The following is a 25,544-nucleotide window of genomic DNA, read 5'->3' on the forward strand; positions in this document are numbered from 1 at the left end:
ACCTCAGTGTAGTTATTTCTGATTTACATGGTCCCAATGCAGTTAGGCTCAGGAATGATTTTTCATGTAATTTCTATTTTTTAAATGAAATTTAAATAGCAGCACAAAGATGGAGCAGAGCAGCAATCCAAGAGCTTTGGAAGCTGTAATGCAGCCTACAAGCAGCTATTGTGTGTGAAGAAATTTCTTGCAAAGGTGCCTCAGCTTTACTGAAAATGCTAAGCTGCAGTTTCATTAATATGATCAGGAGAGTCCAGCCCAGAGCTTTGGGACAGCTTTGGAACATTCTGCATTGCTCAGTGCTGAAGCTGGGGAATGAGCAGCTCCCAGCTCTGCCTCCTGTGGGGCTGGGAGGTGCATTTTGTGCTGTTGGCACTTTTTGGTGAGCTCTTCCAAAATCCATCAGAGGCAGAGGAGAGAGGGTGGGAGAGAGGCAGCAGCACTGGGGAGGGCAGGGAGAGCAGGCCCTGCAAATTCCAGCTGTGCAGAGGGAATAAATGCAGTCACTGCTGTGGCTGGAGGGCAAGGAGCAGACCCAGAGAGTGTCAAGGGGTGAAATGTTGGCATCACACGAATGTGGGAGCAAGGACAGGGAGAGCTGACAGAGTTTTGCATCATCTCAGGAATCTTGGGTTTCTGGGCTGGTAAATGCATTGGAATGGCAACAACTCTGATCATTCCAGCTGCTTTCCACAGCTGGGAATGTCACTGCCCAAAACCTCAGTGCTGTGAGGGTAGTGTGGGTGAGGCTGCTGTGCTTGGGAGAGAGCCCAGACCTGCTCTGCTCAATTCCTGCTCTCCTCAATTCCTGCTTTCCCCAATTCCTGCTAATTCCTACCCTCCCCAATTCCTGCTAATTCCTGCTCTCTTCACTTCCCGCCCCCCTCAATTCCTGCTCTCCCCAATTCCTGCTAATTCTTGCTTTCCTAACTCCTGCCCTCCTCAATTCCTGCTAATTCCTGCTCTCCTCACTTCCTGACCCCTCAATTCCTGCTCTCCCCAATTCCTGCTAATTCTTGCTTTCCTAACTCCTGCCCTCCTCAATTCCTGCTAATTCCTGCTCTCCTAATTCCTTCTCTCCTCAATTCCTGCTAATTCCTGCTCTCCTAATTCCTTCTCTCCTCAATTCCTGCTAATTCCTGCTCTCCTCACTTCCCGCCCCCCTCAATTCCTGCTCTCCCCAATTCCTGCCCCCCTCAATTCCTGCTCTCCCCAGTTTCTGCCCTCCTAATTCCTTGCCCTGACACACTGATCACAGCCAGTGTTTGCTGTTGCTGCTTGTGCTGTGCTCCTGTAAGGTTGTTGTAAAGAGTGGAAGGAAGAAGGTAGAAATTATAACCCCAAAATCAAACTTCATTCATCCCCCTTCCTCCTCCTCTTGTTTCCCTGTGGTCAGGAGCAGGATCATTCCCATGGTGTTGGCTTGGCCCTGCAGAAGAGGAGGAGCCATGAGAATTAAGTGTGATAGAAAGAAAATGTGGGGCCATTTGTGCCTGCAGCATCCTGCAGTGCCAGGAACGGGTTAACAACCTTGATGTGTTCTCATTGCTGGGGATTTAAGTGGCAAACAGAGCATTTGATCTCGGTGTCTCATTAGTGTGTCATTTATTCCCGGCTGTATGGATGTCAGCATGCATTTGATCTGTGCAGACTCAAAGCCCCTCATTGTTTCAGGCTCCATTTTGAAGCTCACCTAATGAAGAGCAGATTTCAAAGGGAAAAGCACGCTGTTAAATTCCAGAGCAGAACAGGGAGCTGGAGTGCTTGTGGAGTCTCTTGTCTCTGGATTGCCAGCCCAAACCCACCTCTGCCCATGGAAATCTGAAATATTGACCTGTAGCATTGTCTGGTTTCTGGGCCAGCAGCCCTCCAGCCCTGTGAGCTGTGATGGGCAGTGAACTCCTGCAGCCCTTCCTCCAGAGCTCCCCCAGCTCAGATATTTCTTATTTCCCCCCTTTCCTTGTGGGCATTTAAACTCAAAGTAAAGATGGACTTCCTACTTCATTTGTAATTTAAAATCAAGTATTAGCTGTTGCTTATCAGTGGCATTTATTGCCGTTTATATGTAGCTTACACAACAAAATGAGCATCAAACTGTTTGGGTTCTCCGTTTGTAAAAGCACTTTAACCTTGCTGCTGTTTTCATGATGATCTGCTTAAGCAAAAAAGGAACAAAAATCCCAGTGGTCTCCATAGTTTCTACCCCATAATGTGAATTTCAGTCCACAAGTAAGAATAGTTTGTTTTGTGAAAAAAATGTTCATGCTAAGAATTATTCACAGAAAATAACTCTGATAAATGAGTACATTTTCAAGTTTTCCATGGTCATGATCAATTCGCAAAGAGGAAAAGGAATGCAAAATTAATCAAATAAATTATTCATTATATTCACTCGACTATAGCTAACAGTGAATTGTCTAGACAGTAATTACTAATTTTTAACCTATGCATGTTCACATAACACTGTTGTGTGAATAGGTTCAGTATACAGTGGCTTGAGATAATAGTAATGGATGTAAGTCAACTAGCAGGTGATTTTAATTGGGAAATTATATTGGATTTTTCTATTGAACTTCCATAAAACATTACATAAATATTGAATCTTCTCAATGTTTTTTCTCCAGTCGAAAATGCAGGCACACAGAGTTCTGTGCTAGTTTGATCAGTGCATAAGCAAACATCATTTTTTTTATTATTATTATTTTAATTCTGCTGTAAAACTCTCAAGAAAACCATTAAGTTCAGAGCACAGCAAGAATCTACAAGGGGTCTGCTGCAGGAACATTTCCCATTTCAGTGCTGATTTTCCAGCAGCAGGTTTGGGTCCTTGAGCAGGGCTGGGGCTGCACTCAGGCTCAGTTCAGTGTGCTCCCCAGGGTGCAGATCTGAGCCCTCCCACTCCATTGCTGTGGCCAAAAATCAGAATTTTGGGGGATTCCCTGCATTTCCCAGGCAATGCAGGACCTCTGCAGGGATTTGCTGGGTGGAGCTGGTGCTCACTCCTGTGGGTGTGACAGTGCAGAAAACAGGGATTCAGATTCCCTTGACTTCTATTTTTTTTCCCCCCAGAAATCTCTATTACTGTTACAGTTAATTAGAAAAGATATTGAAAAGGAAGTAGAGGAATCATAATTTCAGGTGGATTTGTTATTGCAGCTTGTGCCCTGTGGACTAATTGGGAGCTGGGAATTTTGTGGATCTCAGCTGCTCTGAGTTGATCAGAAGCTGTCATTTATAAAGCTCTTCCATCTCGCTTCAGGTGACTTGCAAAATAGCAAGAAACCCACACAAACAATTGGAAAAGGTGCAAAAACTAGGACATTGGGAAAGAATATTTGCATAAAGTGTTGGTTTTGTGTGTGCCAGCTGCATCCTTTGGGAGCTGGCTTACAGAGAGGCATTAAACCCTATCCACGTACAGCTCCCATTAACCAGGATACCAGCTCTGATTCTGACTTCCTGTGTGCTTAATGGTATCTTAATGCAATTTGATTTGATATTTAATTGCTGTAATTGAATTAATGGTTCTGTAAATAAAAAGGCTAAGTTGTGGCCTCCTGCACGCACAGATATGCACAGCAAGCAGCTCCAGGCTCCTGTGAGATTGGAATTTAGGTGTCTTAAAGCAGAGTTTAACCCTAAGGATGTAGGACAAAATGCCCAAATCCCCAGTAACCCTGTAATGGTGTTTGCATTGGAATGTTCCAGTGTTAGTTCAGGCTTAGGGAGAAGGGTGGCATTCAAACCCTAACCCACAGATTTCTCCCAAATGCTTGCCATGGAATAGGTCACCTCTCACACAGGAATTGCTTCCACATTTAAAATAGTTCACAAAGACTCAGTTATTAACAAAACTGTTACTAATTGGATAATTGCTATTAATATTGTTACAGAGTGCTGTTGGCCCAGGGGGTTATTTGCAAGTCAGAGCTCACAGGTGTTTCTAACCCTGCTATTGATGTGCCTTTGACCTTCTCTAACACATGCTGCTCGTGTCTGCTGCACACTTAAAATGTCTATTAAATATTGATTAGTCTGCCTTATAAACCATTTATAAATAGAAGCATGTAGTAGAAATGTAACCTAGAATCATTAAGGCTACATGGTGTGCAAGTTAATTGGAACAATGTTGAAAAGTTAGGGAGTGCATGAATGTAGGGAATTGGGTTCATAAACTGTTTTCTTAGTACAGGATGGTTCCCATTGAAGTCAGGGGTTTCTCATAGCATCCACTGGAGGTTTTCCTCTTTTAAAAAATTTATTTACAAACAAGAGATGACATAAAACCCAAATTTTTATCCAGAGTAGAGCTGCATAAAGCACAGCTTCAAATACTTATGCAAAGGAGGATGAACATCCTGTATTCACATATGGAAAAGAGGTCCAGGTTCCCCAGTGAAATGCAAAGGTGTTCTGCTGATGTTAATGGAATTCTACTGCATTCCCCACACCATAAATCACAGCCAGCTGTTTCTAAATCAACCCCAAGCTGAACTGAATTCAGTATAAGCAGCGTCCCATTTCAGCACAATTGCTGGCTCTTAAGCTTGGAGGTAAATCACATTTATGTCCCTTCAAATCCATGCCTGGTATAAGGAGATCTGAGTAGGACCCTTTGCCTGAGCCTGCCTTGCCCTGAGCTTGCATTGCCATGGCATTTGGAATTCCTGCAATTCCCTGAGGTGTGCTGTGCCCGTGGGTTTTATTTTGGGCATGGCACCTGACCCCGAAGGACAGACCAGATTCTGTTGTCATTAATGGGGTATTTAGACAGACAAGAGCCAGCTCTGGCTCAAAGCCTGATGTGCTCTGAAACCCTACCAAGCAGTGTGGGAATGACAAGCCCAACCTCCCAGGCAGTGACAGCAATCATCAGGCCTTTCACATGCCAGGGGAAAATCAGAAAGATGGGAACAACAATGAACCAACAAGGGTTCAAAGTGCTTTCTTTGAAAGCATCTCTTGCCATTTCCAGCTGCCTCCTTCTTGTGACATCTCCCTTCTCAGATAAGCAGCGGGATCAGGCGGGCACAGGCTGTGCAGCTCTCACTCAGCACTCAGTGGCTGTACCTGACCCCCAGCTCTTAAAAGCAGAACAATTAAGCCAATCCCAAAGAGGATTACAATTGAGAATTAGAGGGTATAAATGTGATTTAGCACGGAGTGCTGAGCATGACAAATCACTTATGTGCCCAGACCTCACTAGTTCAGCAATGAGTTTCATTTGGAAGCGTGGAGCAGGTTCAGCCCTGGTGCAGTGTCAGGAGCAGCTCCTGCAGCTCGGCTCTGGCCAGGCTGCAGAACCTCTCCTGAAGCACAAAGTGACACCATTTTTGTCAGCTTCTTGTTCATAGGAGGGAATCCAGGGGCATGAATGTGCCAACCAGGCTCCCAGGGAATTTCCCTCTCTTTGGAAGAGCTTGACTGAAATCCTGATTGCAGCACAAGGACAAGGCAAGGTGGGCTCAGGGTTCTGTGTTTATGTGGCTGGAAGAGCTCTTGGTGCAAAAACTTTCCAAACCATGTGGTCTTGGTGTACAATCAAAGGGAAGAGTTTCTTGAATGTTTTCCTGCTGTGAGTTCCTCTGTGAGAAGTTTGTCTGAGTCTTTCACTCCTACAGAAGCTGTTGAGTGTTTCATTGATAAATGAAGATATTTCCCCATCCAGAAGGAATATTAATAGCACGCACGTGTGTTTGCACATGTCTGTGTATTGAGTTGCCTTGGAAACAAGGGGAGAAAGCTCCATGGACCAGGACATGCTTTCCATTTAAGGAACACTTGTGCCATTGTAAAACCACGTGCAAAAATAATCCAGTTCATTCATGCACTCTGGGAGGATCTTGCTGCAGGGAGCAGCCTGCGAGCGCAGATCCTGGGCAAAGATGACAGAAAGCCACTTGACTGTGGTTTTGAGCATATTGCTGAGCAAACGAGTTGACACTGTTGAAGCTGCTAATAAGGAGGAAAAAAAGGAATGTATGCAAGTTATCCAGAGCCCTGGCAACGCTCCAGGTGTGCGTTAAAGTCAGTAAGACACAGAGCAGGCCTTGAGTGTTCCCATCGCAAAACAAAGCGGACAATTTTACCTTATGTGTAAGAACAGCTGCTTCAGCATATTGCCCTCAAAGACAGCATGTTGAAACAGCTGTCCAAGTGTTCTGGAGGTTAATCTACTCAATTAATCATTGTGGGTTCATTTCAATGTATAATCATGTTTGTACTGTTCCTTGTGGGCACGTGAACAAAATATTGAATGTAAAGTTTTAGTCATCGCTGAAACGCCTGTCAGAACACTTTGAGGGAAAAACTCTCTTTAAAGTGACACTGGCTCTTGGAGAGATAAATGGGGGCTTCCCTTGAGTCACACATTGTCCCCCTTGCCGTGGTGCTGCAGAGGTGAGGACACAATGTAAAATTAACAGGTGTGGTTGTTGTAGTGCTCAAACCATCTGCAGTGAGACTGCCCTGGAGAGAGGTGTGTGCTCAGGGTGCTGTGCTCTGAAAATCACACTCACAAAAAGGCCACAGCTCCCACCTCAGCTGAATTCATTTTGCAGCATTTTGTGAATGAAATCCCAGGACCTCGCACATTTTCTGCATATTATTCACTGCCATGGAATTGTAAACAGCCACTGTCAGAAAAATCCTCTGGCAATCCATTTGACCAGAAATAAATAAGATCTAAACATCATTCCCAACCTTTCTAAATATCACTGCACATGTAAAAATAGCAAAATCTTTATATATCATATCCCAGTGCACCTTTCATGTCAATGTTTTTTCAGTCAAACACAGGGTTTCTGGCTTTGTTTACCCCAGGAGACCATGCAGAATAAGTGGGAAGAGCTATGACAAAAGTTGGTGAAATACAGACTACAGCAGCTACACACAGCTATGCTTAATAGAGTCTGCAGTCCTTTCCTCTGCCTTGATTTCCCCAGATTATTGGTTTATTTCCCTCTGGACTGAATTGCAGTGCATGCTGGAGTGAGGCTTTTTAGATTGAAACTCTGGTTTTGAGATTCTTGTCCAAGAAAGGAGAAAAACCAAAGGAAAGCAAAGCAGAGGAGGGAGCTGCTGCTCAGGTGTCCCAGGCTGGCTCTGTCCCTGTTCTGGGTCTCACTTTACCTGGCCAGGAACCCTCTCCTCTCTTCCACCCCTGTCAGCACTTGTCTTTAGGAAGAAATGCAGTTGCAGTTTTATTCCAGGTTGTTCCCCATAATAGCTCGTGTCAGATTGCATTGGAGCTGTGTAGCAGAATTAATTGCAATGCTGCTGGGAGAAAAATCCCAAACGAAATCAACAATAACTTGCACAACTGCCTTCATTAACCAAGGGGAAGGAAAACAGCACTGAATGAGAGAGTGTAACTGGGGGGCAGCTACCTGACTGCCAGTGTCATTTGATAGGCAATGAAATCTAATTTAATGAAATTAATTTTTAAAAAATTAATACCAGATAGAAAGGTGTGTTTGATGTCGTTGCTGTGACTTCAGGAGCTTGGCCCTGGTTGAGCACTTTGCATCACATTGGCCATGAAAACAAACTTGCAATAGCACAAGAGGATGCAGAGGGAAATGTTTGATTACCTTGTTTCACTTTTTGTTAGAGGAGCCTTCTGGCAGTAATTTTTGGGCTTTTGGAAAATTCTTGCATTGTGACAAATGAACAAAATATACAGAAATATTTTTTTGTTTTAAGGTCCAGTTTCTCCATTGCCAGCTCATTCTTGTTGCCTGGAAAAATCAAAAATGCAGTAGTTTAAATGAGATACTTGAATCACCATGTTGAATTTGATTTAGATAAGAGCTTCCCTTTTTGGAGGAACACTTTGAAAACAAACTTTAAGAATTACTGCCTCGCATCTGTGCCCAATGTCTTTCAGCACTGAGGGGTGAAATATCACCAGGAGGGGAGGGTGTACCTAAATATTGCAAGGTGGGGAAAAAAAGGAAAGAAGTCCAAGTGCTGAGAAGTAGAAGGTGAGGAGAGCTTGCTCTTTTCTGCGTGGTAATTGTGCAGGGTGCTTCCAGGTGCAAGCACTCTGCAGCTGGAATTTTGTGTCAGGTTTATGGAGGCCTTTAAGTGCAGCGCTTTTTCCACCTTCGTTCAATCCTTTGCTGAAATGACGTGTCAAAATGCCAGAGAACCGCATGTTTTCCTCGGCTGTGTTTTGTGCAAAAAGCCTCTTTTCCTGTGCTCATCTTGCATTTAGCAGGAGCGATGTGCAGGGGGGGCACCCCATCAGCTGCAGGACGGAAAGGACCTGGCCTCACACCCGGCCTTCTCCCACCTTGCAGCACTCAACTCTTGGAAACTGGCAGTGCAAAAGAAAAAATAAACGTGTTATCATTTGAAAAACCTGCCAATTTTTAGAGGTAAAGTAAAGAATGAATGGTTAACAGAGGCAATTCTAAAGGAGATAAATTTCCTTAATGGAGGCGAATAGCAAATATTCCTTTTATTTGAACAGTGCAGCAGGGCTGGCCTGGTTTCTTTCAGGGTGTGTATTTTTGTGTCTCACATTAGGGAAATGGCAGAAAATGGGAGAGGCTTTCCTTCACTTAGATACTTCAACAGAAATTGGGTAATTCTCTTTTACCTCTCTTGCTGCACCCGGTTTATTTTCCTGGAAAATCAGTGCTTTTCCCATTTTTCATAATGGAACAGGTTCTGAAGAAACAGATGGGGAGGTTTGAATGTAAATCATGTCTTAATGACTTCTAAAGGCTAATTATGAAGACAATACTTTGGAAGCAAAGACAGAAGTATTTTTTTCCTTTCCTTCTGTCCTTCAGTGTCTGTTGTTGGAAAACCAAGTCAGCCACTCTTTCACAGAGTTTACAAAAGCCTAAATGAAAAAAATTGACGCTACTGTGGAATTCCCTGGTCTGAGTTTGGTGCTGAGGTGCAAGATCAAGGGACCAGTTAAAGTCCTTCATCAAGGAAATGTGCTCTGATTTTGGTATTTCCTTGCCTTTATGGAATAGTAAGTGGGAGACCTTTGTCTGTTTACAGAATAATTCTATTGAAAACCAATAACACTGTCACTTTCTGTTCCTGAGGAACATCGATGTCACCCCCCTTGCCCCGCTTCAAACCACCTGTGAGGTGACACTGGGAGCCCCTGGAAGTGGAACCCTTTGCAATAGTTTCAGATTAAAGGATATTCAGTGATTTCCCCTTGAACCCCTGCAGCTGCCAGTGGCATTATAAACTCATATGCCATTACAAACACTAGAGATGCCATTATCATTTTCCACTTAAGAGGGATGGCAAATAACACTGTAATTCTGCATTTCTGCCTCTCCTTTCATCTCTTGCTGCATTTGGAGCCCTCTGTAGTTCCTTGCAGTCGCTGGTATTTGTTTTGCTGCACAGCTGAATTTCAGGGAACCTGCCAATAAAATCCCCATTTTCTTGTTATGCAAAAAGGCCACTTAGGAGGAGAGGGGTGAAAAATTGGTGTTCAAATTGGTCAGAAGCAAGAGCAGGCTTGAGTGTAGCCAGAGAACAGGCGTGGGCCGGGACTGGGAATGTGGAATCCTTTTCCTCAGCTGTCACTGGCCTGCTGGGATTGCCTCACTTATTTTAGATGTAAAATGAAAATACCTAAAAAAACTGTCCTGTTGTCTTTGGCAGAGTTGGGAACTGGCTTGGAAGTCTTGTGGAAAGACTAGGTAGTAGGAGCAGTAGTTTAAATAAATCATTGTATATCTAATTCTTAGAACAGATGAAATAGAGACGGGAAAAGATTTAAAATTCAATCGTTTGATGCTGAATTCACAGCAGTTTTCCATTTCTGTGGATACTTGTTCTTTATTATAGTTACTACCTCCAGTCAGTCTCTATTTATTTTATTTTATTTTATTTTATTTTATTTTATTTTATTTTATTTTGTTTTATTTTATTTTATGTTTAATTTTTATTTTATTTTATTACCTTCTCATACATTCTTAACACATTCTTTCATTTGAGGGACTGTGTTTCCTAAAATCTGATGGACTCTGGAAAAATACTGATGTTCTGACAGCAGCAGCTCAGCTTTTGAAACACAGATGATATTGTCCTAGTCTGCAGGAAATAAATACACTGCACAAGAGTTCACTGGGAAATTCAATCATGAAAACAAAAAAGGGATTTTGTTCTGAACTTGAATAAAAAAGAGGTTGTTCTTTGTAAAAGTTGTCCAGGAAAAGAAATAATCAGACACAGGGACATGTCAGAACAAGGTGGAACGTCACACAGGGCGAGCAGACTGACAAATTAAAGTCAAGAACAAAACTCAAACCAAGAAGAGGCAGAGGAAGGAAGTAAAAATCCTCCAGTAGTTCTGAGATCAGTCAGAAAACTCTCAGAAACTCACCTGAAATAAACCAATGTTCTGATTTGAAAAAGAAAAAAAAACCCCATTTTGTTTAATTTTAGGGTTTTTTTCCTAAAGAAAATATTCTCAAAGTTTTCTTTACGCTTGTTTTTCATCAAGAAGCTCATTTGTTTTCTCCAAGCCAAGAGCACTCCCAGGCAGTGCCAGGTGGGATTCTCCTGGGTGTTTCTTCAGCAGGAGCTCGGTGCTGCACAGGGGAAGGGCAGCACTGCTTTGGGGGAGTGGCACTGCAGGGAGGCTCCCAAAATCCGGGAGCAAAGAGCAGGGAGCTCTGGGCCTGCAGGGATGGAAAGGGCTGACGTTTTCCCTTTCCCTGATCCCATTCAGCAGCAGGAAGTTTTATGAAGTGAGGCAGACCAAACGCGAGTCTGTGTCACCGCGCGGATCGTGCAGGGGTGTCGATTTTAACTCCCAGGGTGAAAGAACAGCAGCAGTGTGTGGGTACTCTGTTTAGAGTTCTGAAAGCATGCAGGGATGGAGGTTCTCTCCCCTTATTCTTGACTTCAAGTATAAAGAGACATCTGTGACAGGCAATGGAGAGAGATAACTCTTCCGCAGTGTCGTGGTGCTGGCCTGGGGCGGCAGGGAGAGCATCCCTCCCTGCTGGCACCTGGGGCACAGGAGGGGCTGGGCCAGGCTCTGAGCAGCCCTGCAGGGCAGGGGGCACTCCCCACCCAGACAAGCCCAGTGCAGCTCTGAAATTGCCCAAACAGGGCACCGGGGAGCACAGCAGCCTGCTCCTGGCAGGTAAGGCAGCCCCTCTTCAGGAGTGAAAACAGGAATTCTGTGCATAAGGCACAGGGCTTTCCTGCCAGATCCTTGATCCTCAGAAAACGAAATCCTGCTCTGTCAGGACAATGAGTGAGAGCATCTCCCAGAGCTCTGTTTGAACTCCCTAATGCTCTTCTCAAGTACAATTAATGTGCATCCTGCTCTGCCAGGGCTTACACCAGTGTTTGAGCTGTACTCAAACCCACTTCTTCTGCACCCTGTCACTGACTGCTGGACAGCTGCCTCCTGTCAGGTCTCAGAGGACTTTGCACAGTGTTCTGGCTGCTTTCCCAAGGATCTTGTCCTGCTCATAAATAGGTTTTCCTGAGGCACAGCCCCTGGGAAGGGCTGAAGGGAGCAAGGCAGCGTGGCCAAAGCAGAGGGAGAGCCACACTCCCTCGTGCTGGGGCTCCTGCAGCACATTGGGATGTGCTGTAGACATGCTGTAATTAATTTGTGCATCCTTCTATAGCATTAAGCAGCTGTTCTTACAGAAGGACATGGATTTCTGCCCAGGTAGGGCTGGTGGAAGGAGATGAGCACACAGATTGCAGTGCTAAACTCACGTGATCCACAACCTTATGTTTCAGTGTCTGCAGTTTTGCTCTTGTGAAACTGAAGCCTTTTCAAGCCACTGAGTTGCCAGCTCTCCCATTGCACTAGTGGCAGAGAATTCCCTCTGGAAAACCCTGCCTCCAACGCAGTCTGAAGGAAATACCAAGAGCAGGAAAAGAGTTAGAGAGGCGTCTGAAGGAAACTTTTCCAAATGGCCATCCCTGATGTCGTTAAATGTTATTAAGCCTATGGGACAAACACACAGAGCCAGGAAATTGTATCTTTGACTGCTGATGGTGCTCCAGTGGATCTGATAATTATGTTCCATGGCAGCCTCCTTAGACTGCTCCGTGGAGAAAACAATGCCTTTGAGGAATGCTCAGATTAATTATTTCGTGGCCATTTGCAAGCAGTCATTGGGGTATCAGTCTGTGCACTCACTGCTCTCGAGCAGAGAACTCTGCCCATTTGGTGTCCACTTGCAGGGCAATATTGTTTGATTTCAGTCAGAGGGGAGCCACAATTTTATTAAGTCAGAACATGATTATGTTTCTCTGGAACAAAAAGGGAAAAAACCAATATTTTTAAATGAGCTGCAAACCTCTAAATACGCTTTAAAATGGTTCCCAGTCACCTGCTGTTGGGAAGGACTGGCTTGAGTGTGTCAGGAGAACAGAACGCAGCATAAATTCCAGTGTGAATGGCTGGCAGACTTTACCAGACTTCGAGGCTGACTTTAGGCCCTGTGTTCCTTGGCTCAAAGGGCCTGAAACATGAGTCAGGAGCTCTTGCTGCCTCTCCTCTCTGCAGACATTTAAAATCAGGTACACAACATTTGCTCTCCAGCTCCTCCAGCCTCAGGTGTGCACTTGAGAGCGACGGTGTCACAAAGCAGGTTTGGACATGATGTGCTGAGGAGAAATAACCTGAGCCCAGGCTCAGGAAAGGGCTTTTGCTCGTGCAGAAGGCACGGTGGAGTCTGCCTGACAGGTTGCAATTACTTCTGCCAAGTGCACCAGGCTGTGTTCTGAACCTTTGCTTAATGGGGGCAGATTTGTTCTGAGTTATGAAAAGAAAAAAACCCCAAACTGCCTCAGGTCACAGAAATGACAGTCTCTGTGTGTCTAATCAGGTTTCACCTTCAGCAGCAGGTTTTTCTTGTTCATCCTACATAAACCTCAAAATGAGCTGAATTTCCTTGGTAAAAAACATGAAATGGAGTAAATCTCAGCTTTAGTTTCCATGAATCCAAGGGAGAGCAGCCCCTGCCGCTGGCTCTGTGTGCCAGGTACACTCTGCTAAGATCAGAGCTGCCTTCAGTGTCTCCGTGGCAAAAAGACAAGTTGTGAAACGAGGCTGTGCTTTGGAGTCTCTGGATCGTGCTTCTTTGCGCTAAAGCAAATTGTTTTTGCAGCACTGATACACATCTAGAATAATATTCAATTAGGCTAATGGCTGCTGCTTCCATTGTTAGTGAGAAGCAGTGATTAGGAACCTCTGGGCACGGCTCAGTCTGCTTTAATTCCTGCTGCACACCTGCACCTGCCTGTCCCAGCTCAGCCATCCCACAGGAAATAAAACCTTGTGCAGGTAACCAAAGGAGCTGGAGGATGAGCTTGAGCTTGGGCACGAGAGGCTGCAGGGTTTGTGAGTGTCCGTCTGTCAGACTGACCCCTCTGGCAGGGATGCTCCAGCCTGGGGTGAGGGGACAGAGCAGGGAAATGGTGGAGGGAGTGGGGTGGGGGCTCAGGCTGGCACCTGAGAACTTGGGAATGGGTGATTCCACAAGTGGCTGCACTGAAATGACGACTGCAGGGTAAGGAGGCAGCTGAAATTCAGCTCTTTAGGAGGAAAGGAAAGGAAAGGAAAGGAAAGGAAAGGAAAGGAAAGGAAAGGAAAGGAAAGGAAAGGAAAGGAAAGGAAAGGAAAGGAAAGGAAAGGAGAAAGGAAAGGATGTCAAAGACTATAATCTCTTTGCAAGATTGTTTACATTTTCTAATCTTTCATAAATACATAATCCCAGTTGTTTGTTCTTGCCTTTGGGTGACTGAATGGTTTATCTTACCTGATAGAATGGTGGAAAATGAAGTTTTTCTCACACCCAGGCTTCATTAATATGTATTGGAAACCTAAAACAGCATTCAGCCACGAGGGGGGAAAACCACAGAATTGCTGTGGATTATAATAATTTCAGCAAAGCATCTAATTTATATATTAAGCTTGCTTAATGGATTTATATTGCCTTGCTCTTTGATCTGAAGCAAAAGGTGGTGAATAATTTATCAAATACAAAACCCTCCCCTAGCCCAGCCCACACGTCACAATCTGCCCTGTAATTTACATTTTTTAAGAGATGCTGTTTCCAGGCAGAAGACCTGGTTCCTAAAAGACTCCTTCTAATATTACAAATGTATTTTCCTGAGCTACACTCAGGGGAAAGAAATAATAATGAAGGAATGCAATTCTACAGACAAATGTTCCAGCTCTCTGCCTTCCTCACTAAAGACAGTCATTTCAGCTAAATGCCAAAAGGCATTTAACTGTAGCATTTGTCAGTGGAATAGGGCTGGCTTTAGGTTTCCCTCCTGATTTACAATTGAGTGTTTATTGGGTTTAGTGTACTGTAGCATGTTTTGTTAACCTCCAGCAAAAGGCAGGCGGCTGGTGCATGAATCACAGGGATGACACCTGCCAGGGGAGCCGGGGCTGCAGGGCTGCCAGGCTCTGGGGGAGGATCCTGGCTGCTCCCACAGGGCAGCAGTGGGGCACGGGGCTGACCCCAGCCCAGCTCCTTGCTGCTTGCTGCTGAGACGTGACATCCATCTCTCCATGTCCTCATTTTTCAGCCAAAGAGGGTGAAAGTGCTGCGTGGTGGCAGCTTCAGGGAGCTGGGGCAGCTGCCAGAGTCACCTGCCCAAGGAGCATTTAGGTCACTGAATTAGGTGTGTTTAGGTGTTGTTTAAAGCTCAGTTATTGGGAACTCTGTGCCTGGAGTTCCTCAGCTGGTTTGTGACCCAAGGGAGCCACTCCTCAGCAATCCCAGGTGACAGCAGTGTGCACAGCCACAGCTCTCTCAGGGCTCCTGACACTTCTCCCATTCACTTTTCCTCCACATTTGTCCAAACCCACCAGTTGTCAGAATTTACTACGGCTGTGTGCAGCGTTGATTCATATTTAAATAAAGCCATTATCCCGGCCTTGAGTTCCAGTAGTTTTCTGCTCTTCCTCTTGAGTATTTCTCTCAGTTGTGCCATCTAATCAGCTTTAGGTTTTAATTAAACAGCTGTCATTTGCTTCCTAGTTCTGTTGCGACCTGATGTTGTATTAAATTTTAATTTAGCCTGGGCTGCATAAGAAGTAGATTCCTTCAGACAACAAAGAAATGCTATTAGCAGGTTACAGTTGTAATTAAGAAAAGCTCTGCTGAAGTGCTAATGCAGTCAGGTAGAGAGCTGCAGATAAACACACATAATAATAATTATTATTATTCAGGGATGGAGCCCGTGATATGAATGTGTAGCTTCCAGCCAGGCTGCTGAGCTGAAGGAGTTGGTCAGGATCTGACCTCAACAAAAGAAATGGGGAAGGATTCCCAGTTTTTGAGCAGGGTCCTTGCAGTGCCCACGGCTGGAGGATGGTGCTGATGTTTCACTGCCCCGTGGCAGGACCATCAGCACAATGACCCCTCTGTACCCTCCAGATGCTGCCAGAACTCACCAGCACAGGGAGCTGAAGTTCAGCAGCTCCTTTCTTGCAGGAAACTCTACCCTGGAAATGCAAACCAAGCTTTACAGAATTTAGATGAAATGTTATGACTTGTTGAAGAAGCACTAAAAAGTCTGTTTATAAATCTACTGGACAGTCAATTAGTTCATATTTCTTCCTCAGAGGAAATGTATTTTTGCAGTCTATAAATAGCCAGCTCTTAAGAAGGCCTTACCCAGCCTGTTATGTTTGTGTAGCACTCACTGCAGGCATCAGGCACTGAGATATTGATTTCTCTGGAAGTGCTCACAGTGGAGGGCAGGGTTTGTGGGGCTGCACCAGCCCATTAGCACGGTGGGCTCCTGTGTGTGCTGGGAACTCAGGACAGTTCTGCTGCTCGTGCTTGTCCCATGCTCATCTTCACCAGGAGTTCAGGAAAGGAGTGCAAATGCCTTTGTGGACTTCACATTGTCCTTCAGTGCATCAAAGTCTGAGTGCAGCTTTGGCAGCTGAGGAGCACCGAGGCTTCGGAGGGGGCTGGAGGCTTGTGCTTTGCCACACAGGGTGGCCAGCACCTGGGGAAGAGCAAACAGCACAAAAAACAAACAAGAAATGGATCAGGCCTGCTGAGGAGCTGGTGCCAACCCACCAAGGTGCAGAGAGCCCTTTAATCCTGACTCAGTGCTCTTTAATCCTGACTCAGTGCTCTTTAATCCTGACTCCCAGTGCTTTGGATCAGGCTGTGATTGCCACAAGAGCTGCCTGCCTGACCTGCAGCAGTTCACAGCTGTGCTAACAGAGAGGTGGGAGGTGGAATTTGTTTTGTGCTCATTGCTTGTGACCTTGGCCAAAATAGATTTTCCCCAGATGGGTTGAAGAACACCATCTATTGCTGGAGAATGTTGGAGAATTGCTCTTCACGAGCCGTTTGACCCAGGACCACCAGGTCTTCATCAAATATCTGATGTTTGAAGGCTCAGGATATATGGGATGTTTGCAGTGGTGAAATCTAACCACCTCTTCTCTGACTTGTGGATGAATTACCTTCAGCTTCTCTTTGCTGTCTTATAAAACCTTTTTCCACCTGAGGTGGAAAGTGCTTTCTTCCACCTGGCAGTGCATTTTCTCCTCAGCCTTGTTCAAGTCTCAGTCTCTGTAAAGGATTTTCAGTTGTTTTTTTCACACTTCCACTTCTGTCACATACTCCTGTCTTTGCCAGTGTCCCTCTCTCCTGGCTGGCAGCTGGTTATAAATGAGCCTGTTCAGCAGAAACAAAAACTAGACAGTCATTTACTGTGTAAAACATCTGGTTTGTGCCTCGCAGAGAACAGAACAAAGCCTGTACTTATTTCCTGAGGTGTTATCCAAAAAGCCTCTGCTCAGGATGACTCTTGAATCACACTGAAGTGTGAGTGCGAAGCTGAGCACGTCCTTTCAGTGCTGTTCTGACCAGAAATGGACCCCAGTGTGTGCTGGATGCTGTTCTGGCTGCCCATAAACCTCTCTGAGGCTCTGGAGGTGGCTGGCACTGCTGTTATTAGTGCTGCAGCTCATTTAATTCAGGGCGCTTTTTGTAGAAGGTTCCGAATATTGATTAATAATACATCTTAGTTGCAAGTATTTATTGGTCTTCTCCAGCTGTCCTTAGCTCGTGGTCAATGCCCATTACTCTCTATCAATCTAGCCAGCAGCCAGAGCAAATGATAGTGAATATATCTCCCTATGCAAGCTGCCATCAAATTTTTCACTAAAATCCATTCCTTCTTCCACCAATTCTAATAATGGAATTTAAAGTTAGATTAGTTTGAAGCAACTTTTTTATTTTTCCCCCCCCAACTGGCAAGCAATTAGTTTTATGGAAGTTGAAAAATGAAAAGGGGATTGATTGAGAGCAGTATTTCCTATTGCAGGCTTTTTGAGGGGGCCAGAATGAATCCCTGTGAAATCCCAGATCATTCCTTGCCCCACTTGTGTGTCAGCTTTTGGGCTGGCAGTCAGCACTGCTTCTGCAGAGGCTGCTCCCCTCCTGGACCTGCCTGTGCCAGGCAAAGGCCTCTGTAGCAACTCATTTGGAGTAATTAATCAAAGCGAGACAGAGAGGAAGGCTGTGTAATGGAGTCATTAGAGTGCCAGCACTGTGAATTCATCAGGATTACAGATAAACGTGGTTAAGCATCTCTAGGTGGGATTTTGTTGGGGAAAGACTAAAAAAATTGTATGTGGATGCAGAGTTTTCCTCCTAATGTATTTATGGAAATAAATGGTCGGCTCACAGCAGAGTGAGCTGGAACAGGAAGGAAGAAATGCTGTTGGGATGGTGGAAAATCACCTCCCAAAGCACTGGCACCTTTGGGGCACAGGGCTGGGAGGGATGCTGATGCCCTGGAGACCCCACCGAGCTGTGCTGTGCTTACAGATGCCACTGCCCTCTGCCTGACCTGTAAATGGGCTCAAAATTAGTAATCCCACGTTTGTCAGAACCAGGGCTTGGTGGTCCTGATGCAGCTTTTGGCTTAGAAAGCTGCTAAAACGTTGCAGGGAGCAGGAAGGGTGCGTGCAGGGAATGTCCCATCCCCGTGCCTGTCACTGTCGTGGCCCCTGTGACATTCCCGTGGTGCTGTGCTGCTCTAACGCTCGTCCTGTGTTTGTGTGTGCACCCAGGACACAGAAATCCTCAACACAGCCATCCTGACGGGCAGGATGGTGGCTGTGCCAGTCAAGGTGGTGGCAGTGCAGGAGGACGGCTCCGTGGTCGACGTCTCGGACTCCACCGAGTGCAGATCCGCTGACGAGGACGTCGTGAAGGTGAGGCACCCACACGAGTTTGTGCCTTTTGTTCCTCCTCCAGCCTGCCCACGCTGGGGTTTGCCATCAGCCAGTCATCCCCAGTGCTGGCTGCTGCCGTGGAGGGGAGCAGGGAGCTCCCAGAGGTGCTGCAGGCCCCGCGGCTGCTCACAGCTGCCCAGATGTTTCTGCTGCCAGGGCTGGTGTGTCCCATGTGGGGGGATCAGCTCCTCCCAGAGGGGTCTCTGTTCCTCTGGGGCTGTGCCCTGCCCGGGGGCTCACAGCAGAAATGCAGAATATTGGCACAGGGTGCAGGAAGTTTCCTTTGTGCTCTGGCTGCATCACCAGTCAGGAGTTTCTTATAACGAACGATCCTGAGCTGTACCAACATCTGGAGGAGAGTGACAGGGATAGGAAATAACAATCACACTGCAAAAAGTCTTCAAATGACAGCTGCGAGCTTTTAAACACTGTTGTGCTGTGTTTTAGTGGGGTTATTTAAATATTATGTTTGAGTGGTTCTGTCTCCCTGACATTGCGATGAAAATTGTGTTGATGTGACTTTACCAAGACTCTGCCTGCCTGACTTCTGACACCATTGCATGGTTTCAGCTTTTAGCTCATTATTATTATTATTTTTAGACATAAACGAGGTGCTTTTGACTATCTTGAATATATTAATTTATTTCATTATGTGGTTTGGGGGTGTTCTTGTTTCAAATTAATTTAAAAATTAAGTACAGTATTGAGTACAGTATATATTGAATTCTGGATGGGGTGGGGTTTTTGGTATTATTTATGGGTTCCATATTTTCCCTTCGGTATCAGATAGGGAAAGAAAAAAATCCCATTTTCTTTTTCTGGAAACCAAATTTCTTTCAAGGTCCTTACCAGAGGAACATGGATGAATATCTTTGTTTATAACTAGATTAATTCCCAAAGGAAAAGACTGCCTTGATAAATGTTGCTATTCTTTACATTTTTTCTCTGTGTAGCATACAGCTATTATCTGATTAGTGACTATTATTTATCAGTTGATAAACATGGTCAATGAATTGTATATTATAAACTCAAGCATTGAGTTGTATATCATCAACATATTGCTGGGACTGTCTTCTTTTTGAACTTCAGAAAACCAGATCCAAAAGCTGCTGTGTGGGGAGTTTTGTTTTTATTAATTGAGCTTCTAGGACTTGCTGTACTTTGGGAATACTGGACTGAACCAGACAGGATTTGCAATGTTTTGTGGGTTTTTGGGTTTTTTTGGTAGTGACTTGATATAAATCAGGTCTTCATTTGCCTGCTTTAGGAAACTATTTGGGTCTCAAATCACTGACAGTAGGCAATGCCCCGGGACCCCCTCCCAGGCCTGGTATCTGTCTCTCAAATATTTGGGCATAGTGAACAAACCCACAAGGTCTGAATGTTGTCTTTGTTGAATTGATATTGCCCCATCCTGGTGATAGAAATGGGAAGTAATGTTATTTTTGTGAAAATTGCAGCATACTTGCATGATTTCAGTCACAAATTACTGAGACCAAATGCTGTTCAGGCATAATTTTTTAACTGCAAGTATATGTATTGGTTGCAAGATTGAATCCATAACAATTAATTAGCTGAGTTAAAATTTAGTACAACGTTTATGTGCCTATATTTTTTCAGAAAAATGCATATTCCATTTACAAGCCCCTTTGGTAAAGTCAATATTGACTTTGCTTCTGAATTTCTGTTGCCTTTCCCATATAGGTTGTAGTGCTAAACCCTCTAATGAGAGTTGTCAGGCATTTTGGACCTAATTGCCTTATCTTAAGCTTCTTTTCACTCTTAATTCTACCTTTATTGTTTCTTTGATGCTGGAGACATATTCCTATTCTTTTGGGCAGAATAGAGTGTTGCATTCTTAACCTTTTATTTCTGTTTAATAGCTAATGATTTAATGGCCAATTAATGAGACAATTCTTTGATCACTGCTCTAACATCATTATTTTCAGTTAAGACAGTGAATTGAAGCTAGATTAAATAAAAACAGGCTTCCACCCAGGCTCTTATGTATTTATACAAAATGTGTTTTTCTGGGCAGCGACCTGATGCTGCTCAGAGATGGGCAAAGAGATAAGAGATGAACAAGGGATTCATTTGTGTGCCAGAGCTGGGAATCTTCCCTCTTCTCAGCCATTTAACAGTTTAACAGCTTCCCAACCAGAGAATATTTCAGCTCCTTTTTCCAAAGCCTACCTAATTAGTGGTAAATATAATAAAACACACCTAGGGGTTTTTGACCTTGCATTTTTGGCATATGATCCTCAAAGGAACCTGACAGCTGGACTTGTTTCAGTTCATCCCAATCCCTGCTTCCTCAATTTGGGCATAAATCCTAATACTGACCAACCCTTCCACTGGAACGGGCTGCCCTCTAAAATATTTGGATGGAAACATTCCTGTAAGTCAATGAAAGTCTTATGCTTATTCCATTATTTAAAAGGAACGTTTAATGCTGTTGGCATTTGAGGGAAAAGATTGGCTTTATGATTGAGGCACTGAAATGCTTCTCAGCATTAATTTCCATATCTCTTGCTGATTTCCTGTGTGACTGTGGGTAAATCACTCATTCCCCTTGGAATCTCGCTTCCTTATCTGCTAACAAGGAAAGAAATTCATCCTTGTCCCCTCCTCCACCTGCATTATGTGATTTCTAAAGCCTCTGTTGGCTCTGAATGACCAAAATCCTCATCTTCACCTCAGTGCTCTTCTGCCACAGACTCCTCTGTCCCTGTGTGCTGCTTTTCCTGCAAACCCTAAATAAATAATCAGGTTGTGAAGCTGAGAAGCAAGAAGTGGTGGAAGCGTGGCAGAGGTTGATTACAGCAGGTTTATTGCAGGAGGAAATGGACCCTGAGGGGCTTTGGCATGGCCAGCCTGCAGTTAGAAGCTGCAGGAGAGGTTCATGCCCTCCTTTGTAAAAGTGCATTTAAGAGCCCGAGCTGCAGCAATTCCACATGAAGGGAAATTCTGAAGACTCTGGAGTCTCATGGTAGTTGTAAACATCACCATCAGCATCAAATGAAGAAATTCTAATGAGGACAGCTTCTTAGTCCAAATGTTTATCTCAGTAGTGTTCAACTGAAAGCGAGACAGCTGCCCAATTAATTCATCCTTCCATTAGTCATAACTCCACGTCCTTTGCAAGTTACACAGAAAGTGACTGATTGTTCCAATTAATCTCTGCAGTCACTCAATGCCTTACACCCTGGACTAATTTAGCCTGATTTTTTATTTTTAATTTTTTTTGGTAGGAGAAAAGGCCCTCAGTAGAACAGCAGGGAGTCGGGGGCCTCCCCCTGCCCGTTTCTGCCCACACATGAATCAGTAGGAACAGGCTCCCCGTGCCCAGCACAGGCACACAGAACAATGGTGTTCAGCAACACCCCGTGAACTCCATCTGTGCCAGAATGTGCCTTCCTTGTTATCTTCCTAGAGGAAAGCTCTTCAATGAATTATTTTTCACCTTTTCATAATTTCCTGTCTAATTATAATGAAAGTAAAATTCAAACCGTTCCTGCCCTCTACTTTTGGAACACAAACCTTATCTTGAACCCTCCATAATTAATGGTAAAACAATAGAAGACCTAATTTTCCTGGCAGCAGCCAGGCAGGCTTTATCTAATGTGCAGAAAAAAGCCCAGTGTAACAAAGGCAGAGAGGTAATAGCTGAAATAGATTAAATCTGAGGAGAGTTCTTCCCTCTTCCAGGCAAAGCAGATGAGTGACTGAGGACCTTGTCCAACAGCCCTGGGCACAGAGATCTCCAACCCCAGCACAAAAACTGCAACCAGGCTCCAGGGGCAAAAAACAAACAGGGAAATGGAGGGACACCGAGCTTCTCCTATTTAGATGACACTGAATTTTTGAGAACAATTCCTTGCTGCAGACTCGTGGCACATTCTTGGGACAATTTACAGAAAGAAGCGCCTGCCTGGAGTTGTTAAATACAGCTATTTATGCAGCAGCTCTGAAAACAAAGCCAGAGCTTGTAATTTGCAAGTTCTGCAGCTGCTTTGCCATTAAAGTGTGTGATCAAGAATGTGATGGACTTGTACATAAAGCAGAGCTGATCTTGTTCCTCCATCCATCATATTTTTGAGTACCTAACAGCTTTATTTTGCGGTCACTCGTGCAGAAATTACCTTCCTCCAGGAGGCCAAACTCTTCCTGGAAGCGGTGAAAATCCTCTCTGCTTGTTTACATGATGGATTTACTTTGGTGCCACTTGGCTTGTTGCACTATGAATTTTGAGCTAGGTCTTATTTTCTAAGTGATCTTTTTCTTCAGTGGAACGGCTCCGGTTTGGCAGCCCTGCAGGGGCCAGGCTGGGGCTGTGTGCTGAAAAAGCTTTTGAAGTGCGAGTGTTTAATTTGGCGAGTCCTTCTCGCTGCCCATCCCTCTGATCTCACCTGGTTAGTGGCAGTGAGCTCAGCTCTGCACGCAGCTGTGAGCAGCCACAGGTCGGTGCCAGCGCCGTGCCCAGCTGTCCCCAGCAGCTGGCAGGGACTCTGCAGAGCATGGCACAGCTCCTCAACACCGACACCCTGCTGCCTGGCAGGCCAGGAGCTGGAGGGCAGGGAGCATTCCTCAGCTGAGCAGGACTGTGGGAGCTGAGGAGTGGTTTTGGGGCTGAGGAGTTCTGGTGTAGCTGCTGTCTCTGTCTCAGCAGTGCCATGGCCATGACAGGGACGCTCCTGTCCCAGGAGGATTTATTGGCAAGAAGGAGTTGTCTTGTTAAACATCTTGTGTATAGAGATACATTATTGCCCTAACTTAAGCATATCTGCCTAGAGATACATCTTTTGTATCTCTAGGCAGATATGCTTAAGTTAGGGCAATAATGAATTATCATCGAGCTGTTTGCAATTCATCAAACTTATAAATTAGAGCTTCTTGCAATTTCAGGTTATTTTGGACAAAAAGTCCATTCTCTTTGTCCCCATACAAAGTTCATCTTTATGAGTCATTAGGGGTGGGCAGGGGAGCACATCAGAACTCTCTACAATATGTCTGCTGTTGAATTAAGGATTTTGCTCTTTGTTGAAATATCAGAGGTTCTGACACCCAGGTCACCAGATTCTGCTAATTAGTTTTCTGGCTTGACGAAGTGTGATCAGAACAGAGGACCACAGCCACTTACTGCATATTAAAGATTTAGCTTAAAACGCTCTTGTTACAGCAGGTGGAAATCTGCATTGTTTTAGGATTGTGCCAAGCTCAAACTTTGTGTTTGGAGTTGTATTTGCCCACAAACCAGCTCCATGTATAGCAATAGATGCCAGTGAGGCAGTCGCACAAAATCACATATTGAGGCATTAATATTCTGTATACAGCACACGTTGTACACAGTTTATAGCAAAATATATGTGTGTGCCTTCCTGAAGCTATATTTGAACACACACAGCCTTCAAAGCCAGCTTGAGAAAACAGTGTTTTGTCTGGGAGAAGGATTCGTTCAGAGCAGACCACACCGACATGTGCAATTACACAGATTTCGGCAGAGATGCTTATGGTGTCTTCCAAGGCACCAGCTGCTACTTCAGAGGAAGAAAACAATTCTATGGCTTAGCATTTGGCTGCTCTGAGAGCAGAAATGCAAAGGGCACAGATCCCAGTCCTGAGAAACAATCATTACCCAAACCATGGCATTGCTTAGGATAAACTCTGAATATTTTATAGTAAGAAATGCACGAGTAAATAAACAACTCAGTCCACGCTCAACAAAGGCAGCAATAAGTAGCTGTTGTTGGGAGAAAATGACAAAGTTTTACAGGCTTTTTCTGCAGATTTTGTAGGACATAATCTCTACTTTGTAAACTTTATCCTAGCTGGCCATTTAAATATTCTAATTGCAGCTCTGTGAACCTCATGATTCCGAGGCTTTTACACCTCTTGAACTACCATTCTGGCTGGGCAAATTAATTCAGATTCCCGTTGTCATCAAAACCCCTGGGGCCAAGCTGTGCTCTCAGCTGAAGCCGTGGCAGTGTGTGACAGGCACAGGAGTGACAGGGGCGTTGCAGAGGGCACGATTTGCTGGTGTCAGAGTTAAAGCAGCCATTAGCTGTCAGCTCTGGATGGGAGCAAAGCCTTTCCCTGATGTGGGAGCTGGGAAGTGGGGCTGGGCAGCACACGGGTGCAGAGCATCCCCTCCTGCCCCAGAGCACCCACCTGCGTGAAAATGCATTTCCAGAGAGCTTGGTGCTGAGATGGCACAATGGAAACAGACAGGACTCAGGCTCTTCATGCAGAAAAGCCAATCCTTCATTCACAAAGCTCATATTTATAGGAAATATCAGAAGGCACCGTGTTAAATCTAATAGGCTGACAATACACTGAAACTCAGTTTGCTCGCTGGTAAAGGGCCCATGTGTTTATCCATCAAATCTCTCTATTTTTGGATAGTTTACATATTTTCTTCATGGATTCTCATGGGACAGATCTTTTGTTATTACAGGTGCAACCCATTTTTCTCTACAAGGATAGATTGTTATGCAAACTGATTGTCATTCCTCTGATTTTTTCGCATGGGAACTTACAATGCCTGCTAGCTCAGCTAGAGCAGCAGGGCCTGAGCCCTGTTTTAGGGGTTCTTTCAGGCTATTCCACCTGTGTGCAGCACTGAGGCAGCTCAGCAGTGATTTGCCCTGGCAGAGCCAAAGCTTTGTGTTCCCCCCACTCCGTTCCGTGGGTCACATTGGGTTTGAAGGCAGCTTGGGTGTTTATTTTTGTGGTTTAGCTCACCCACACCTGTGTTTTAGTAACGTGTTCTGAGATGCTCTCCCTCGAGATACGGAATGGGAGCTGGAGATGAGGAGGCTGACATGGCACCACCAGTTTGAAATATAGTTAATTTATTTGACAGAAGAAGCAGCTACTGTTGACAGTACCAGCTCCCTTCCTTCTCTGTGGGCAAAGGCAGGCTTCCTCTTGCTAGGTTTTTAGTTATTTATGGTTTTGTGTTCGCATTACACGGAACTGGAATTCAGAGTGAAAACTAGTTTGGTGTTCTTCATAGGATCAGGAACAGGAGGAGAATTAACATGCAGGTTGGATTGGGATTCTGAGGGGAATGGGAAAACCCAGCCTTAAAGAATCGTACTTAATGCTGGGTTATTGAGTCAGACAGCTCATTAAATGAGGATGAAAGAACAAAGTGAAGTTATAAATGGATTTCTTTTTCCATTTGCCTGAAGTATGGCAGAGTTGCACTGGGGTGTGGTTTTTCTCTTCTTCCCATTAATTTCACACTCTGGGAAGAGGGTCCCTCAGCTTCAGTTTGAGCAGCGGCTTCAAT

The 25,544-nt window shown here is 44.8% G+C and overlaps 1 protein-coding gene across 1 annotated transcript in view; it reads left to right on the plus strand.

The window, feature by feature from the left end:
• The window catches only part of TMEM132B (transmembrane protein 132B), a 214,967-nt gene that overhangs the window by 155,767 nt on the left and 33,656 nt on the right, over window positions 1-25,544 (plus strand). The window contains exon 5 of the mRNA XM_039724875.1: window positions 18,083-18,226. Coding sequence (XP_039580809.1) covers window positions 18,083-18,226 — 144 coding nt within the window. The remainder of the gene's footprint in view (window positions 1-18,082; window positions 18,227-25,544) is intronic.

Source organism: Passer montanus, unplaced genomic scaffold (assembly GCF_014805655.1).
Source record: "Passer montanus isolate IOZ18808 unplaced genomic scaffold, ASM1480565v1 scaffold53, whole genome shotgun sequence".
Lineage (NCBI taxonomy): Eukaryota > Metazoa > Chordata > Aves > Passeriformes > Passeridae > Passer > Passer montanus.